Genomic DNA, 20,807 nt, shown 5'->3' with positions numbered 1-20,807 from the left:
AAGATGCCATTTGATATCTGTCGAATTTGTATGAAAGAGTACAAACAGAAATATTAACCGGCCTATACAGGGTACAAATGAGAAGTTAAAACTAGGACAATGGCTAATTTGCAAAAAAATTGGCTCGAATCAGGGTCCGACTTTAATTGTTTTCATGGCTTACCAAAGAGCGCGCTGATTTTCATGTTCAAATTTATTTCACATTCAAATGCAAAACCATTCATTCGATACTAAACAATGCTGAAGTGACTCTAAAACGAGTCCATACTTAAGCAAAGCGAAGTGACTGACTTCCAGAACCAGTTTAAATGAACACGCTCTAATTTGACTCGGCTTAATTTGACTCAGGTCAGGTCGGACTATTTGGTCGGGCAATTAGGCATGGGTCAATTTGGCGCCCATATCGTTTGTTGTTTCTTTTCGTCAGATCTCTCCGCCCTACCTTCAACTTATTTTTTATTATCCTCGTATTTCAAATTCGATTTCTTCAACTTGTGTTAATTTTATACCCGTGAAAAGCACACTGGTTACAATTTGCAGCAGTGCGCTATATAATGATGAGTAATATTGATTATTAATATCAATATCAAATGTGAATTCGCAGTTGAAACATAATTGATTTGATCAACAATATAATTTGATGTAGACCTCCCAGCGTGAATCAATCAAGAAAAAAATTTAACTAGTCGTCTCAGATCAAAACAAGAAAAAGGAAGATGCATTCTAACAACTGATTGCAATGTGAAGACTATATTAGGCTCATTATTAGAACCTGTACTACAGCTATTTAACTTTCTAAAATTATTTGTCGCAGACCCTCAAATACAGTGTATATTAACAATCAAATTGCCTAAATATGTCTGGTTTCGTCGCTATAGTATACTATTTATTAAAAACAATTACATCAATATCATTTATGTAGACCTATCATTCTAAAAGCTCAGGTTTTTAGCGTTAGAGGTTTGGACGAATATTCATCCCAAAGTCAATATTTCGAATATCAGACCTAGGTCCATTTTCCTTCGTTTGACAGTCGGAGGAATATTCCTCCCGAAGTCGATACTTTGAATATCAGAACTGAAGGTCAAATTCTCTTCGTTTGACCTTGGGAGGAATATTCCTCCCAAAGTCAATTGTTTGAATATCAGACCCCTTGGTCAAGTTTCCATCGATTGACTTTGGGAGGAATATTCCTCCCGCAGTCAATTTTCACAATAGCGGTCCTCTTAATTGGTGATGATCAAATGAACGTGCGGCTCATATTTCTATTGTGTGCCTATCCGGTGTAACGCGCGACACGCTTACATAATCTTTTTTGTAAATGTGAAGACCTCGGGGGCATTATGTTCTCTAAAGCCCGACATTATCCCACATTCGGGACTGTGAATGGGTTGATTTTACGGCTGAGTCGACATGTTTCAACAATTTTTAACTGTTCATTTATGAATATTTGAAGACTTATGAACTAAAAATTACTTAAATTTTTGATACATTTTGAGAAAGTCACAAAACATTTAAGACTGCGTTGTCTATGTTATTAGCGGTGGTGGTGGTGCTGGGGCTGGTGGCGGCGGCGGCAGCGACAGAGCCGATAGTGATGATCATGATGAATATAGCTGCAAAGCAGGATAACAGGGGCGGGCGCAGGAAAACCCTGTTAGCCTAACCATGGTTAGTGGCTTATCCGTGGTTAGGCTAACCAGATTTAAATAAGAGACCGCACAAATATAGTGGTTAGCTAACAGCGTTTTCCTGCGCCCGTTTATGCCTAACCACAGTGTACTAACCACGGTTAACACTAACAGAGTTTTCCTGCGCCCGCCCCAGGTTATTTGTGTTTCTGGTCTGTATGTCGCACGAGGAAGTTCACAAAGATTTCGTCAACATCAGTCCTCAGTTCATTTCAAACGAATAAGAATAAGAATTAGAAAATTGATTTTACTCCAACCAATTCCATGGTAGGCTATATGGAGCGAAAACAGTATTTAAAATGTATTAGAAAATAAAACATAAATGAAAGTATTTCAAAACGAACGTTATTTAAAACGTGCCACATTTTGCTGTTGTTGGTTTTTTCATCGTGCCTACAATAGCACTTTCAGATCGTGTCCAACTCTCCATATTTCACTACGAAATATACTATTAAAAAGCTGTAGTTTTTGTAAAATACATAAATCCATTTACAATGAGTCATGTAGCAGATGAAATTTGCCGTCATAGTAGATGTTAAAACCGAGATAATTGCAACTTTTGACCTCATCTATTGTCATCATCTTTTTAAATGCGCGTCCAAGCGTATGTTGTTATTCTGTCACCCTGATATAATTTGCATATTTCGTAATCATATAGATCTACAATGTCATATCGAACAGTTCATAACATTTCATAGTTCTACTACATATTAATAATAATAATAATATAATATAACTTATGACTATAGTGTCAATATGTGCTTTAAGGTCGTAATCAACATGTGACATTACTCAATATGTTTTCACGATAATTAGCTATAGTCAGTGCTCATCGATAATTAATTAATGTCTCTCAAACATGTCACTAGGTGTTTGTTTGTGAGTCCTGATGTCTACAACTTGTCTGACACCTAGTCTCACATTATACTCATGATTCTGTATATAAAGACTATGTAAAGCTATGATAATCATTCTCATTCCGGGATGCAATAAAGATTGTACATATAAGGTTTAACTGCCTTGTTGTTCCTGATGGATGGAATCCTGTACCGCTGGTGTAAATGCTAGTTCCCCAGCCAGCCTGCCGATACAACAACCAGCCGGTTACAGATGGCGGAGAACCGGGTTTACCTTCACAGATCGACGGTTACAGATGGTGGAGAACCCAAATTTAAGTCCTCGTGACTAACACAAGTACAGATGAAGCTGATTTAAACTATTGGTTGTGACTGGAACGTTGACCTCACGAGAAGATCGTATTCAACTACACCTGTGACGAGATGGCCGTACTGATCGTGAACATTGCTGCTGTTTCAGTGGGTACAATGCAATGCGGTAACTTTTTGTCAGCCGAAGGTAATACAGTTGCTTCTTTGTCTCGAATTAGTGGTCAGATGAACATGATAGAAAATTATAGGAATTTGGATATAAGATACTACCGTACGATCAAAAAAGTTATCGCTGGTTTAAATAGTATGATTCACAATTCTTTTTTTCTAGGCATCTAGTTCCAATCAGCATAAATCAATTTTAGTTTCATTTCGTACTATAAGTATTAGAATACGGAAAACTTCTCAGGGGATATGTCTAAGGTTAATTAGTCAAATTCATCTACTTACAGTACAGTGCGTATCTATACGTTTTCGCAACAAACTATTTCGACTATACTAAAGGTTTAATCGGCAATTTTCATTTTCATAGGTTCATATTTTTTGTTTGTTAGTATAACTAAAACATGAAGATGAATTGGTTGAATTTTTATGTGGACAAATATATAATCTCAGTTACACCTGGCCACTTATTTTGGATGATGATAATTTTTTCCTTTTGGTTGACAAGGGTAACTGTATTTGTGTTGTGTCATTGCCTGAACTCTGCTCTGATGTCAAATGTTGTGTGTTACTATCATTGTGTCACGAAGTTATTTCCAGTCAATAATCGAAAGATCTTCAAAACAGAGAAATGCGTACTACTTGCAACTTGCATCACCAACTGATCTTCGGGACGCTATAACTACACAACACGTCGCTACTTCTGTTCGTCGCAGAACCAACCAGAATTCGGGGATCCTCTGCAGATCATTCAAAATCACAGTTAACGTATTATCGCATCGTCCGTAAATAACTACAACATGTGACTCTTTCGTGAATGACTGAGAATCCGGCCGCTACTGTCCAGCGTTTGCACATTTTCGCGCGGTGAAAGTCAATCTTTCATGTTTTCACATTTGACATCATGTTTTCGCGATGAAAGGAGTTTTGATGAACTTATAGTATCTGCGTTTTCCGCAAATTTGGAGGACCAAATTTAATTGGACAAGGGGGCATCTGTCACCCTGATATAATTTGCATATTTCATAATCATATAGATGTACAATGTCATATCGAACAGTTCATAATATTTCATAGCTCTACTACATATTAATGATAATAATAATAATAATAATAATAATAATAATAATAATAATAATAATAATAATAATCGGCAGCCAGCCTGCCGATACAACAACCAGCCGGTTACAATTCTACAGACATCAAGAAAGTCTTCTCGCGTTTCTGATGAATTTCAACAAAAGCATCAAGATACTGAACCCGGTATTGAAATACATGCACGGGTCTCGTGTTGAAAAGATTTACCCGTGCTTGATAAACCAGATATTATCACGTTGTCAAAGACCGCGGGGCATAACATCCGTTCCCACGGATCCATGGTTACATGTTCCATTTGCCCCGGTGTCAATTTCATTTGTCTGGGTGAGTATTTTTGTTTGATTAAGCGCACAATGTTAATTTCTTGTTTCATTAAGCACGTAATGGTAATATTACGTCGTTTATGGTAAGCCCCAGCTACGAGCAATTATTGAGATAATTGCTCGTAGGCCCCAGCAACCTGTGGTTGGGACATATTTTTCAGCCAACGCTAAGAGGGTTTACCGGGTATTAATCCTAATAAATCATTTCTCAAGAGAGGACTAAAAAAATTCGATCGTTATATATATATATATATATATATATATATATATATATATATATATATATATATATATATATATATATATATATATATATATATATATATATATATATATATATATATATATATATTCAATGTATATTTCATTGAAAACCTGTAGCTTTACAGGCAAAAACACCGAATGGAATCGAATTTCACAAATGTGGACTTTTTGTAAGGTTCACTACCAGGAAGGCGTGTAAGAGTTAGCGAAGAATGAATTGGTTACTTCAAGAAGTTTCACACAATTTCTGACGTATTGCAGTGAAAACGGTTATTAAAGTAAATTTGGCGTTTTTACCCACACAATTTGGCTTCGAATCAAGTCAACATATTTTCAACGAACAAATGTCGCCAATCGTGAAATCAGCGCTCAAATCCTCTCAAAAATGGGATTATGCCAGTCCCGTCAGAAAAAAATCTTGAGTCGCGGCTTACTAATTCCGGCTAAGGGCGACGATCCCCGCCAAAATAGACGATGTTTTGTTTTACGCAGTGAAAAAGACAATTCCACGCCGCAAAAATATTTTCGCGCCGCGAAGTGGTGCGCCTAAATGTCACCATGTACGTATGAATTATGTCATCCTGTAACCCAGAAATAATTCTTTCAACGTTATCATTTTAGCTGCTTCGACGTTTTGACTAGCAATTTACACGATCTTCTTAAAATGACGGATATTTGGGAAACCGCGTGTGTTTTTTCACAAGAGAGTTTCCACCATTTTTTTCGCAGTGCACGTGCTCCGCTGTATTTGTAAACAAATGCTGGTGGAATCGCTGACTAAACACCGCTGAGAACTGAATCACCGTAGGTGTAGGCTTGTGTCCGCGTACGTAGATAGAAGTGTACACACTACTATTAACACACTGATACACGTGTTCGACGGTCTACTACTTATAGGATGGAAAACCTGCTTATCATGAACCCGGACGTGTAGCGTTTTCATACTCGATCAATGACAATGTTTTAAAATTACAAAGAAAAGACTTGTTGATGAATGTAACTAACTAACTAACTAACTAACTAACTAACTAACTAACTAACTAACTAACTAACTAACTAACTAACTAACTAACTAACTAACTAACTAACTAACTAAACTAACGAACTGACTGGCTGACTGACTGGCTGGCTGGCTAGCTAGCTAGCTAGCTAGTTAGTTAGTTAGTTAGTTAGTTTGATTGCTTGCCCATCGAGAGTGGCAAGCGCTACTCTAAAACGTTTAAGATTCAATCGACGTAGATTGAATACTGATAGACCGTAAGAATATGACAAAACTGATAAACCATAGAGGAAACTAATGCCAGCCAAAAGCCATAATCTGCCTAAAATTCAAGCCGCCTTGGCTGCGGCGCTTTGCTCGAACTCCCAAACAACAGATCTCTCGTGTTTCCCCCATAATTCACCTTATATGACACATGAAAGTTGGCTCAGATATAATCATACGTGTTCTACATATACTAAAATAATAAATTCATATTAAAGGATAACAAGAAAACAGCCTTACCGGAAACAGTCATATATAAAACTAGGAAGCTACCGAAAACTAATAACAGCAGACGAACGGATTTTGTGGACGAATGCATTTGAATTATGATCCACCAGCTGTTTTTCGCTATAAACCACAAACTGTGGTGTTTTTCAGTCGGCACATGAATTATGTGCAATCATTTGAAATAACCCTTGAGCTGAAACCCTATCGACCAATTAGTGATGAGGAACTACTCTCGTCATACAGCGTGTTTTAGTGTATTAAAGTGATGAATGAATGTAGCTTATGCACGGTATGTAAGAATACTTGATGTGTGTCTAATTCCCATGTATACGCATCTTACCGTCGGTTGGTACACTAGTGTCGGACGAATAAGATTTAATGATAGAATCCATTTAACATCATTAAATAGATTTGTGGAATTTCGTAGAACTAGTGGATACTGAAAAATAGTACTGACTGAAAATTGGAACGTGTTACATTTTTTGTGAGTTGATGACATCTCGATCCTAGACTGGTTACCGGTCTCTATCTTCAATTAGAGACTGGTTGTGCCCATCCTCCATTTTACAATCTCGATGCATGTCAAATAAGGTCCAACATGTAAAGTAGCAAGTTACTTCCTAGTTAAGATGGCGTCTCTTCGAATCTGCTTAGCTTCGAGCGATATCAAAATTGCTCTTTACAATGGACGGAAAGACATTAATTGCTGTAAAGTATCAGATAAATCCACTGATAATTTACCTGGTACTTGGAATACAAACTAACAAGGAGCGAAATCTAATGCGCGGTCAACTCAGCCGCGACAGTCACTGAATACAGCACATTCCGAAGGAACCGAGGCGACATCCTATCTATATCTACCGTTCATGAGATGTATTTAGTGAATTGATGTTTTAATACAGTGTTGTTGTAAAATGACTATATTTAGTATCTGAATAAATTTTGCAATTATCGAACTCAGGGCTTTTAAGAGATCAGATATTTGGATCCACCTCAGCCTACTGGTTTCCTGATACAGACAGCAAGTTGGGACAGTCAAATTAAGAGACCTGGTCAAGACAAGTTATTCAGATCACACTGGAAATTCGCAATATCCTCTCTCCTCATGGACCACAGTAATTGTAAAAAAGTGAAAATAAATTCTCGCACGCTCGAATTTATTTTCATTTATTTACTCACCCGACCTCTCAACCTTTGACTTGAAAGCCCATATATACAATTACTTTAATAATTCCATATATATGAATAACATTTAAATGAAAAACATATATAAATGAATATTTCATATATGAATAACTTCTGAAAATCAATTTTAATAAAAAATTATATGATAAATGGAAGCAAATAAGAAGTACTCCTGTTCAACATGTAAAATTGATATAGATAAATCTCATAAAGCAAGATATAATAAAACTAGAACACATTTAGAAAATAAATAAAAGTAAAAATATAAAGATGATACATTAGAAACTAAATTAGATGAATTATAGAATGAAAAAGAAATATAAAAATGTGATACATGTAATCAATCATTCAGTGACAAAAGATATTATAAAGAACATTTAACATCTAAAAATCATATTAGAAATATCAATAATGATATTATAGGTGAAGATAATTTTGATAAAGATAATTAAGAAACAGAAGACAATTAAAGAATAAAAAATAAAATAAAAGACCATATATGGAAGATGTTAGAAATTATATTAATTCATTAGATAATAAAAAAGAACTAGAGATAACCGAAGCATTTAAAAGTGATATAGGACCAGCCGCAATTGAATTTAAATTTTATAAAGGTAAAACATTAGGAGAAAATAAAAAAACATTTAGAAAATATGAAAAATATTATGAAAATAATTACTGATGTTGAATACCCTAAAATTAGCATATCAGTCAAAGTTAAATTTATAAAATCTGAAAATAAACCAATATATAATATAGATTCCCATTAACTACATATTATATCTAAACAGCATATAGATGATAAATTAAATAAATGTTATAATGAAATAAAAAATATGATAGAAGAGAAATATTTTGAAGGATCTGGTTTAATATTTGATGAAATAATATTTATGCCTTTACATGTGTACAATACAAAATATAATAAATTAACTAAATCAAAACCAATTGATGAAAATAATTTATCATATCATAAAGATGATAATATGAATGGGTCAAGTTATATCAAATTACCATTTAAAACTAATGCTGTTATAAATGTACAAAATTCTGATGATAAATGTTTTCTATGGACAATAATTAGTTGCTTACACCCAGTTGAAGATTATAAACAACATAGTTTTAGACTAACACATTATTAACCATTTGAAAATATATATATATATATATATATATATATATATAAATTTATATATATATATGTGTATATATATATATATATATATATATATATATATATATATATATATATATATATATATATATATATATATATATATATATTATCAAATTTTGAAAAAAATGATCCAAATTCAACCGAGATAATTGAGAATTTTATAGTTACTGCTGTTCAACCTGAAAAGCTGGAACTAATCCTTGATGGTTGTCAATTTGAAAGGCAGTAACTTTTTTAGCATTATTATAAATCGCAGTAACTACGATGATTAACACGTTAAAGTGCAGTAACTCTGAAGATCTGCAATATAATTGACAGTATAAATTCATTGGAATCAATGACAGAATATTCAGTTCAGCAAGAGGAAAAGATTGATATTCCAATTGAACAACTGTATTTATTAGATGAAATTAAATTTCAGATCAATTCATCAACATCTAATTATACACAAATATCAATATTGATGACAAATGATCTTTCTGGATGAAAGATCTTTAAGACCTGAACTTAAGCGAAGAATAATATAATCATGGTAATCATGGTAATCTCACTATTTAAGCTTATTGCAGTCAGATAATCATGCATTCTTCTTGCTCATTAACAAAAATCTCACAATTAAATACTCTTCTTAATTTTTGAACTAAGTTGTGATCTAAAAAACTTAATCACACAACACAACAAATAATTTTGATATAATTTCAAAGAATGAATTTTGGATCAGTAACAACGATAAAGTGCATTAATATATCTATATGTAAACACTAAATCCATATAGGATCCATGAAACCACACTTTTCAATTTTTCAATTAAGTCTACACACTTTTGGATGTTCTCCCAGAATGATCGCCTATCTTCGGGCATCAATGGACACAACTTTCGAATGATATCCGCTTTTTTGCTTGTCAATAAGCCACGTGGTTGGGGTCGTAGTTAGTGTGGGAATCGATAAATTTTCCAATCAATTTACTGTTTTTTTTAGATATGAAAAAGTTCCCCACTGCATATCATTGTGGTTCATTTTATACAAGAGATCAATTGACCCCTGGCATAACTTGATAACAGCAATATTCTTCAGAAGCGGGTGCCGGTTCCATAGTCGAGACTTAAAATGAGTCTAGTCTAGTGATTTTTTTTGTCTTAAATCCTCTAAGACCGACTTTGCTAAGTTGTTCTTAATTCTGCATTCCAAAACGTGGTCTTAGTGTTGGTCTTAGTTAAGACAGTCTTAAGCCCCTTTTAAGGACTTAAGACTGAATCCAAAATGGCGGAGATTTTAAAAGACAGTTTCGCGCGGAAGAGATCTTTCAATTATGCGACGGATGAAACGAATCTTTTAGTTAAATTAGTTAACGACAATAACGCAATTTTATCGGGTGCATTTAGCAATACTATAACCGCTATACGAAAACGCGAAATTTGGGAAGAAATCTGCTCGAAAGTGAATGCGATCGGCGTAGCGCGAAGAACGGTCGATTAAATCAAGAAAAATTGGAAGAATATCAAAGGGGAGGCGAAAAAGAAATTCGTTAAACAAAACAAGTTGATTTCCAAAACCGGAGGAGGACCTCCACCCTCTGAGTTGGACCAGACAACTCAGAAGGTGATCGAATTGTGGTGTGACAATCCAACAATCCATTCTACAAAGTAAGTTTATTTTTTCTATCTTTTCATGACTGAACTGTATCCCCGGCTAAATCCATAGCAATAGCGTATTAAACATGATTTAATAAACTCATCGTCGTTAACCGTAGTGTCGGGCGACTGCTCTTTCCCATGAAGTATATTCCCATTCTACGCTAGCATGGCTAAATTGACGCATAGTTAGATTCCCGTAAATTCATATCGTTTCTGATTTTAGACGATGGAGCGGGGCAAATCCGAAATATTGAAGCTCCCGGCAAGACCTATGACCACAATTACGGCAAATAATCTAGGTAAAGCTTACATATAGTTCTTTTACGGTGCTTAAATGATTCCAGTGTATTTTTTGTTTGTTTGAAGAATAGGCAATAAGTAGTACTAGTTGGCTACATAAAACAAATTGTATTTCGAGTTATTTTCAGCTCTATTGGTATTCTCGTATTAAATCATTCAATCTTTCATGAATAAATAGTATATTCTTACCGTTAAAGGAGATGGCCAAGCAGATCAACCATTGCAAAATGTAACGCTGATTGAAACAGCTATGTGAGATGGCCCGCATTTCATGATTGAAGGAGGTAAGTATTGATTGAAGGAGGTAAGTATTGGAAACGTTACATACCGGTATACTGTATTCCATCTGCAACCCGACTTGGTATCTTGATATTGTACATACGTGTTTTTCAGGAGTAGGCCTACAGGCAGCAGAAATTAAGCAGGCTAGTTCATCTAAGGCTGATGGTAAATATTTTTCTAAATGAATCAAATTTTGAAGAACTGTATATATTTCTCAAATAATATATATTTGATGTTAAATTTTTACAAAAAATATTCTTGAACAATGTGATTTCTTGTTTCTTGCCAGCGATTTCCAAATACTTCACGAACAGCCTCTTGTTCTGGCAGATCGACTTCAAAGTTTTCATCAAAATCTAAAGGTTCATTCAAGTTGATCGCTATATTATGCAAAACCGTGCACGCCGAAAATATCTTACAAACTTTTTCTGGCTCCATACGAATTTCGCCATGAAGACAGTGGAAACAACGCTTCAACACTCCAAATGTTCTTTCAATGAGGCTCCGAGTCATCTTATGAGCACTGTTATAATTCCCTTCCGACCTATCTCCGGGCTGATGAAATGGGGTCATCAAGTACGGTTTTAATGGATAACCGCTGTCTCCAAAAACCAGTCCATTTCTCAATCCTCCGATTGCAGGATTTTCCTCAAAATACCTATTATACAAAGGATATTTAGTGTTATCGCCTCAGTTGGTAACACGCACGCACGCACACATATATATTCAATACAATTCTTGAAAATGCGAAACTTACCTCCCGATGGGCTATGTCATAGAATCCTTGCATTATCTCGCGCTTTGTATTTTCGTCGGTTGGCCATCTAACAACTCTTGGTATCTGGTCAACGATTGCATTTGTTATTCGAGTTATTATGCGTGAAACGGAACTCTTCGCTATACCAAAAGTATCCCCAATTACTTGCAGAAAATGCCCTGTGGCATAAAACCGAAGCGCGATTAAAATCTGCCAAACTACTGAGATTGGTTTCCCTCTTTCGTTATGCAGTATAGGCGTCAACACGGCTCCGAATGTTCTCACGAGAAAATCGATACCCTCTGGCCTGAATCGAAACCGTTCTTTCAACTCATCAGCGGTAAATACCTCTAATGGGTTACCTAACCGACGAAATTCTCTTTCTTTTCGAGCTGGCAAAATGATTCCCAAAAGTAAATGCGCCATTTTGTATTTTTCCTTAGATGTTAAGACCGGTCTTAAATATTTAAGTCCACTAATGAACGGACTTACAAATATTAGACTTAAGACTGTGGCTTAAGTCTTCTCTCTGGAACAGAATATGTCCGGTCTTAAAAAAATAAGACCGGACTTAAGATTTAAGACCACTTTTTGGGCTTAAGTCTCGACTATGGAAGCGGGCCCAGGTTTCTTAAGTCTTGCTGCTGATTGATTCCCTGTCCAATGATGAAAATCTTCATTGGCCATTTCCACAACATCCATGTTCAAAGCATTTGAATCAGATATACCTTTGCTAAAATCAATGAAGTTATACACAGTTCTGAAAGGAATTTTCTTTAATTGGGCCTCAACGCCTACGTGTACGCTATCTGCAGCCATGAATGTGCGCCCAGGCTCAAAATACTTCAGTATTATACTATTGGCCGGATCACAGACGAGTTGACTAACACAACCAGTGCGGTAAAAAGACTGTAACACTTATTTTGGCTTGAACAATTGTCAAGCCAGTAAATGATGTGCTCAAATTATTTGTCTCTCAAAAGAGCTTTGTAAAATGCTGACGTCGTTTCTTCAGCCGAACGACCAGCGATACCCTCATGCCAAATTAATGATATATGACGTCTTTTGTTTTGACGTTTTTCTCCGACGGAAGCAAATGTCTCGTGATATGCCACACGACGTTTTGTGAAAAATGTTATCTTGACTCCAGGTATGCGAGGCAACATGATAACCTTTTGTAAATCGACTGCCCTTATAATAGTGTGCTGTTCTTCGGATTCGGCATCCCTTTTATAATACAACCGTCCATTCTGTGCTCTATCAATGTGGACAATTTGGTTGCGGCATATTTCGCAAGCACAGTTGTCTTGAATTACAGCCTTTCGGTGTATTCCATATGCTAGGCAATATTCACACTGTTCCTCTCCCAATTTGGTTAAACTTATACCCATTTCAGAAACAGTATTTCTGTAGGTCGAGTAAGAACACTGGACATGGGGATAGGTTTCCTTCAAACCATTTAACATTGATATGATGGTTACGTCTGACGGTAGATATCGACGGTTAGGAGCATGTTCTCTCCTGTAATGGCTGATATGGATGGAATGATTCTATATGCTCCTTTATTTGAGTTTTATCTACGGTCTTCATGTAACGTGTTGTACATCACAAACTGGTTATCTGTTATTAAAAATGCCAAAATTCTAGTATGTATTGGTTGTGAACATTAGGATGTGATTTAATTATATTTAATCAAAACGGATCATGCCAGTCTATCTGACGGTGAGAAAAATAGTTCGAAATACTCGAGGAATCAAATATACGTTCAAGTTCAGAATTAGCGTTGACAAACGTGCTAGCGTTGTCCGAAATCAACTTCCGTGTAAGGGATCGGCGAGCTGAAAAACTCCGAAAACACCTGATGAAGTCTGAAGTGGAATTACTAAGTACCACTTCGAGATGAACTGCTCTCGTTACCGTAAACAAATATATGTAGCAAATACCGCTATCTACCGTAAATGGCCCACAATAATCAACGCCGTATGAGAAGAAAGGTGGGCACCTGGAAACCCTGTATCGCTGTAGTGGAGGAGGATCAGGCAACAAAAATGGTTTACCGGAAAATTTACGACCGGTAACGCGCTTGTTGACCTGGGATTTAACAGCTTGCCGTATTTGTGGAATCCAAAATTTTTCCCGAATTTTGCAAACCGTGGCTGTGGTACCAAAATGCATAACATTTGTGTGCATCGTAGATGATAAGCCGAGAAATCACGCAAAGTTTTGATATGAATATAGGATGCTTGCTGTCAAATCCCAAATCAGCGTTCTGTAACCGCCCTTTACGTCTAATTACATTGTCATCAACAAGATACAACTTTAATTGATTGATAACTGAAAGTTTTTTCTTTCTAGAAGAGTCCTGTAAACCCTGTCTGATTTCCGAACAATGCAACGATTGTAAATTAGCAAATTTACCTTTAAAGTTGTATCGCAGATGGTAGATAACGGTGCTATTTAACATAAAAGAAGAGCATTTAGCTCCAAAACGGACCCGTTTAAATCTATATACATCAAATGCACCTTCTGGATCCAAAAGATCGTTCAACCAAAAGTCCAGTCTCTATCTAAGTCAGGAAGAATTACAGCATACTTATTAAGTCTAAAACGTAGAAGGATGGAAGTGAGAAGACAGGGTCCCAATTCAAGACAATCATTTAGACTTAAATCGTTTTTTAAAATCTTTTGCAGCTGCAGTCAAACACTATCCTAATAGGAATGGTTTTGGAATATCTTAGAATAGCGTGATGCGGGATGTAGTGCACCCTATTGGACACGCTCTTAATGAAGTCATGCTCCAACTGATATCTTATTATACCATGTTACTAGTTTTAACAACGATTGTTCCCTTGATCGTCGAATTAAAGACCTAGTGCGGCCAAATGTCACAGAATAGTTTGGCGGTAGCGGTCCGTGGCTCACCCGCCAAGGAAGCTTCGCTTGGTATATAGACCCCTCTCTTGAAATACTTGTCTGTAAATATTCCTTCAAAAAATTGTTTGATTCTACACCCGGGTTCTCTATACCTATAGTATCTAACTTCCAGAAACGTTCCAAATTATAATTGTCTGGTTCCGTTAAAACATGCAACATCACCGTCGAACATTTTGATCGAGGCCGACTTTTACACGGGCCAGGCTTACTTACCTTACCTTCGCCTCACTTCAACCTCCAGATACTGCATGGTAATTTTGATAAATCCACGTTATAAAGGCACTGTCGAGCCGTAAACATCGGAAATTTGGCCCTGTTCAATTAGTAGCCATGTTGTGTTTTCTTCCGACATTTCTTTCCCGGCGTTCGCGAGTCCGACAGGTTTACTACGTAAGTTTACTTTAAGTATATTGCTGATCAGTTCATGTAACCAAAAGCGTCAATAAATAAATTTTGAATTGATCAAGTTTCTCCAAATTGGCTAAAAAGTACATAGGACTAAATGAAATGAACTGTTAGTCACTGCAAACCTATTCCAGTGTTATGTCGATCGTGTTGAATCACTTTGCTAGAGTTGAAAGAATCAGATCTTCTATGGTGCAACAGCAGTCAAGATATCTTGGTGTTGACTCTCCTTGACCATTTAACTTCATTGGATATTTGAATGAACGTTATGCTTATTTCAGTATTCAAAAGCAGGAAATAATAAGCCCAATCAATAGGCCCTATTCCCATTGGTACAATTGTATAATGCATACAGCTGTACCGTACACTAAGCAGTCAAGATTAGCAAAATTGGTATACCAAACCTTCATACAGCAAAATGTACAGGCCTAAATGATTTCTGGTATACAAGCCATGACTACATGAACGTTTTGGATCTAGGTTTAACTATTAATGTCAGCAGGTCAGAGAAAGCCCGAGTAAAATTTAATTGCATGGCTCGAATCATTTAGCCTTTCTGCGTGTGAATACTTCAATTCACTCATTTAATAATATCGAGTGAATAGTGCATAGACTGAATTAGACTTTAGAAACTACGAAATTACCGAATCTACGAAACGAAATTACGAAATTTTAACTCATTTGTGAGAAGTGCTTAAATACGAAAGGAAAAACGAAAGGAAATGTCAATTTTTCAAACACAACCATACTATAGTCAAAGCTCGTTATAACGCCACGTAATTGTCAAAAATTTTGGCGGTACATGTAAATGGTACATTTAACTGGAGGTGCTTAGCCTATTGACATTTTGAGACGGTCCCAAAGTTGATATGATAAATAAACATCAGAATCTGTAGTGTAGGGCGTTATTTCATTTCCCGTGGAATCAAGCAACATGATTCGCTATAAGAAACGAGAAAGTCACCTGATCAGCGTGAATTCAAGTTGACGGTTTCAGGAAACCAATAATAAAGCCTAAGGCTGAAAAAAGAATACCTTTTTTTCCGCAGCGGCCGGGTCATTTTGTTAGTTTCAATAAAATGTTTTCATCTTTTCATTTCTATAGCTGCCGTGTCTATTGTATGCCTGATCATGGTTTAAGAAAAATAACTCCTCAGGGCAGATAGGTGGCCGATTGGGTCAACATAAGCTCAGCAAAGTGGAGAAACGAGGTATCATTTTTTAACCTAAACCCCGCAGGATATGTTTTAAAGCACACGTCGTCCTCTAACTCGTAATTTATCAATCGGTTTCTTCAAGTTGTATATGCGCATGCACAAAAAAGCTTTTTGTTTTTTTTTGTTTAATTATTTGCCTCGACGAATTAATATGTTGCCCTTCCTTGGCTTTGAGATTGATATAGAGACGACTTTTCTCCTTTTTGGTTTGCTAGAGACCGGATTTTTCAGAGCCACTTGTGGAAAGGGCAATCTACCAAAAAAGAAGTGGGTTCTAACCCATAAAAACCCACTCCCTGTATCCGAGCCTGATGTCGCACTTTTTGATGAACACATATCAGATAATTTAATGTATCCATGTACTATGTTTAGATTGATAATATGACCGGAGAATTTTACAGCTGGTGAATAAATAACATCTAGAGAAAGAAACATCTGATTCTCACAATGACCGGATAATAGTTTATTGTCTTCAATACTAATATCAAGTTTAACATATGAAGATGTTTACGATAATTGTGGTAATACCCTACGAAGTTTGAATAACACTGTCGTCATCATGGGGTGAGTAATATTTAGATATTTTCCTCATTTTAGGGGCAATTTCAGGTCCCTTTCCTTTGATTTCAGGCCATCAATTCGGAATTTGAGTCAAATAGAAAGTGAACAGTACCACTTGTCTCGGACGCAATATTTTGAAATTGACGGGACGTCCGGTCACCTTTTTCTACTAAAGATACATTTCGATATGCTAAACTAACCTTTAGCCTCTTAGTTACTTCACGTCTTATGATGGTTACTAAATACTACTCTGGCGATAATGGGCTGTAGGTATTTCTGGCGGCCATTTTGGATTTGGCCCCGGGGGGACGTTGCCCACATTTTTTGCGAGGGGTACCCATCTTTCCCTTTCTGATTCTGGATCTACTGTCAAACCTTTGTCCCCGAAAAAAGTTACGGGGCCTAGTTTTCTTGAACTATCTTCCTCACACACTTTCCTTGTATTCTTCTACTTTAAGGGTGCGCACAAGCGCACATGTTGAGAATGCTACAGATGCACCCACTACCGATTAATTGATCCTTTTATTAGCTCAAAATTGTTTGGCTCACAAGCTTAACTTTTAGCTAGGAAACACGATAAGACTAAACAAATGAAACCTTGTTTCTCCGCAGCGGGCTGGTTGGAAAAATAATGACGAGAATTTGTAAAAATTAAATCCTGACGGCCGGGCCCCTTCTAAGAGCAAGTGTTAATTTTAATCTAAAAACAAGAAACGAAATTCTTTGTGTGGACTTTCCTAAATTTAAATTTAAAACATCGAAATTAAACATTGGCAGTCTAGTTTAGAGATTATAAGCAGAACAAATGAAAAATAATGAAAACTATTGGATTGAATTCAAATGGACGGAAAATATCGAGAAAAAATGTCTTTTTTGAATTATGCATGGAAACGAATACCTATCTCCGGCATGAAGTTTTGGGCAGAATTTCGGAGAATCCGTGCTCCAAATAATCAAAAAGCCTAGGATGTCCTTCTTGATTGAATCGAGAAGTTTTCATAAAAATCTGTCTATTGATACGATCTCCATCACACACAACTGCATGATGATTCATCATGAATATACATGCCAGCGGGTTTCCCCTTGACTCAAATAGACACTCTCCACGCTCATGGTGTAACGATTTCTATACACTGTGTACGAAGTTTGGGGATAATTTGTTCGTGAATTGAACAATTTCCAAGATTCACTCTCCTCTTTCCCAATTTCACTGCCATTCTATAGAATACACTACTTTTCACGGCCGGCCGCGACGAACCCTGGCAGTTGAATCATTTGCAGTTTCCAAGAAAACTTTAAAGGGCAAATGCCATCAAAATAGAATATTGTGTAAAATTCATTTTCAAATGTGATGTATTCACAAATATCAAATATGGAACTGGTTTGAATTTTAGCTCAGCCCTTACTGAAAAATATCACTTTTAAATCGGCAATTTCAGCACGTGCTCACTGTTATTGTTTATGTTAGCAGGTGCGTGTTTCTGACGTCATCTCTGACAAACGCTCGCCGCTTCCAGTCATTTCACTAGACATTTCATGCGGTATTTTATCGTTTTAGGAGTGATTTGAATAAATAAACTCTTGCCATTGTAAGTGTTGCTACCGTTGTATATGCCATGATAATCGTATATAAGTGAGTAGCACTGTAGGTCAGTGAATACGGTGAACAAATGATGTTTATTTTATCGATTATACATAGGCTACGCGTACTAGTGCGCACATGTGCTTGTGTTGATTGTCATAGTTAACATCATAAATAGCCCCACCCGCTGGTTGAATATGAACTATACGCACGGAGTGAAGGATAAATAGATAACTATTCCGCTAACTATTACGGCTAATTCGTGCTCCTTTTTTCAATAAGTCACATCTCAGGTCGTTATATGTATACTAAAGTTTCTTCTGGTTAAGAAATCGCGGAAAGTGCAATTTTGCTGGCATTTGCCCTTTAACTAGGCCACACGAGGTGCGCTTTTCATATACATGCACAGATCATTACCCCACATAGCAGCGAGTATATGCACCGCGCACGTGTGTGAAGCATGAATATACATAAAAGGTCATGTGTTCTTCCGAAACGAAATGTAGTTTCAACAACAAATAAATAACTAAATTGATAAATAAGCAATGGATTCCGATGAAATTCAATAGGGTTAGAGCTTTTATTACTGCATTGAATGATGTAAAAGTTCCGAAGAGAAACTAAGCCTCGTTTGGATGTTATTTTGTACCAAAGGATGAACGATATTTATATGCGATAACAAAATGGACTTTGCTGAAGCGAAAGTCCATAATAAAAACCAGTCTGCCAGGTATATATGAAACTTAATTTGAGCTGATATTCATTATTTATCGCCCAAATCCACCGTGTTGGTTTTAGTCGCCGGCGATTTAGCGATCGTTCGCCTCGAGCGCCGTATCCAACCGCCGTATATACTAGATTAACAAGCTAGTCGAAATGTTATTGTTTTTATATATTTCTTGTTGAAATTTATTTGATTTTTGTTTGAACTACCAATAACTAAGATTTGACTAGAATGTGACTAAAATATACTAGATTAACAAGCTAGTTGAGTTTAAATGAATTTATATTTAAATGGGTGTTGTAATCGAAATAGTAATTTTGATCTTTTATTATTTTTCAATTTATCCATATATTCATTGTGTAAATCAAGCGAGATAATATCATTTTCATCAAGCACATTTTTCATTGATTTTCTATCTTTATTGTAGAATAATACTAAAAATCAAATGTTTTCTCTAAAATCTTTAACAATTGAATTATATTTTTGATTTAAAACCCATGTTGTTATCCCAAAATGTCTCCCAAATAAAGCTAAATAGCATAACTCACTTTCTCTAACTTTTGAATCAGGTAGATTAGCACAATCATCTATGATAAATAATGTATTAGATCCTTTATATATATCTATTGCTATTTTAATACAATGATCTAAATTTTCTTTAACTGTTTTAGGATCTAATAAAATAAATTTATTATTTACAGTAATATTTCTATCATAAGTCTGATTAAATTCATACGTTGGACAAAATAATACTATATCATCAAAACAGTTTTTATAAATAGTTTCTAAAAAATTTTATATAAAATAAGTTTTTCCACAATTTGTTACACCAGAAAATTAACATATTATGAGGCTCAAATATAAATAATTCCTTATTCATTCATATATTTTTAATTTTACTCGATTATATCCATTCATTGAATTTATCTGGCCATCCAACCCATTTTACTAAAGAATATTTTTTCTATTAACAGCTTTGGTTCTTAATACGTTTTCAATTTTATATTCTTGTTCTAGATTTTCAGTAGTTAAACTTAATTCTTCGTCTTAAAAGTACCCATCAACTTCTTCACCATCTAAATCTTCTAATTTATAGACATATGGTTTTGTTGTTATAACCTTTTTTATTTTATATATTTCCCTAGTAAAATTACGATCGTATCCTTTGTCAAATATCTTTTTATACTTAGAAATTCTAACATTTTGACCAACTTTAAATTTAGGTTCACCAAAATCATCTACAAGAAATGCTCCATATAAATTATTCCAAACAATTTCATCATTTTCAGGTTTTCTAGCATCGCTAGGTTTCATTCCAATAGAAGAATGATAAGAATTATTATAACCTTCTATCAATTTTGGTAAAACATCAATCCATTTAAAAGTATTATTTGCTGTAAAATATTTCCACATTCTTGTTCTTAATGTTCTATTAAATCGTTTAACAAGTGCTGCTTTTTTATCCGATTTTGTTGAAAAATATTTAATATTATGATAATCCAAGAGTTCATGAACAGATGAATTGTCAAATTCTTTTCCATCATCAAATTGTATTTTATCTGGCTTTATCTTTCCACCTGAAAGAAATTGTCTTAAAACATTTGATGTTTGTACAGCATCTTTTCTATAAAGTGGGAAGCTCCATACATAACGACTAAAAATATCAATTATATTCAATATCCACCAATAATCATAATTATCTTTCTTAACATTTTTCATATCAATTAAATCTCCTATAAGCAACCAAACTCTCAGGGTTATAATATAAATTTCTTAAATATTGTTCTTTAGTATTTCGAGTTTTTTTATCCCCCATTTATATATCATTAATTTTCGCTTTATATTTTT

At 35.2% G+C, this 20,807-nt stretch overlaps 2 protein-coding genes across 3 annotated transcripts in view; one reads left to right on the top strand and one right to left on the bottom strand.

Annotated features, from left to right (window-relative positions):
- LOC141898670 (uncharacterized) overlaps positions 1–20,807 on the bottom strand; it is a 166,742-nt gene that overhangs the window by 118,362 nt on the left and 27,573 nt on the right. The gene's annotated exons all lie outside the window — the stretch shown is intronic.
- The window catches only part of LOC141898669 (uncharacterized), a 127,171-nt gene continuing 122,962 nt past the window's right edge, over positions 16,599–20,807 (top strand). Inside the window, exon 1 of the mRNA XM_074784704.1 lies at positions 16,599–16,656. Within this exon, the coding sequence (XP_074640805.1) occupies positions 16,652–16,656 (5 nt within the window). The 5' untranslated portion in view covers positions 16,599–16,651. The remainder of the gene's footprint in view (positions 16,657–20,807) is intronic.

The sequence above is a fragment of the Tubulanus polymorphus genome, chromosome 2 (genome assembly GCF_964204645.1).
Source record: "Tubulanus polymorphus chromosome 2, tnTubPoly1.2, whole genome shotgun sequence".
Classification (NCBI taxonomy): domain Eukaryota; kingdom Metazoa; phylum Nemertea; class Palaeonemertea; order Tubulaniformes; family Tubulanidae; genus Tubulanus; species Tubulanus polymorphus.
Note: the sequence above shows the minus strand (reverse complement) of the source record. Positions and strands in the feature narration are given on the sequence as shown.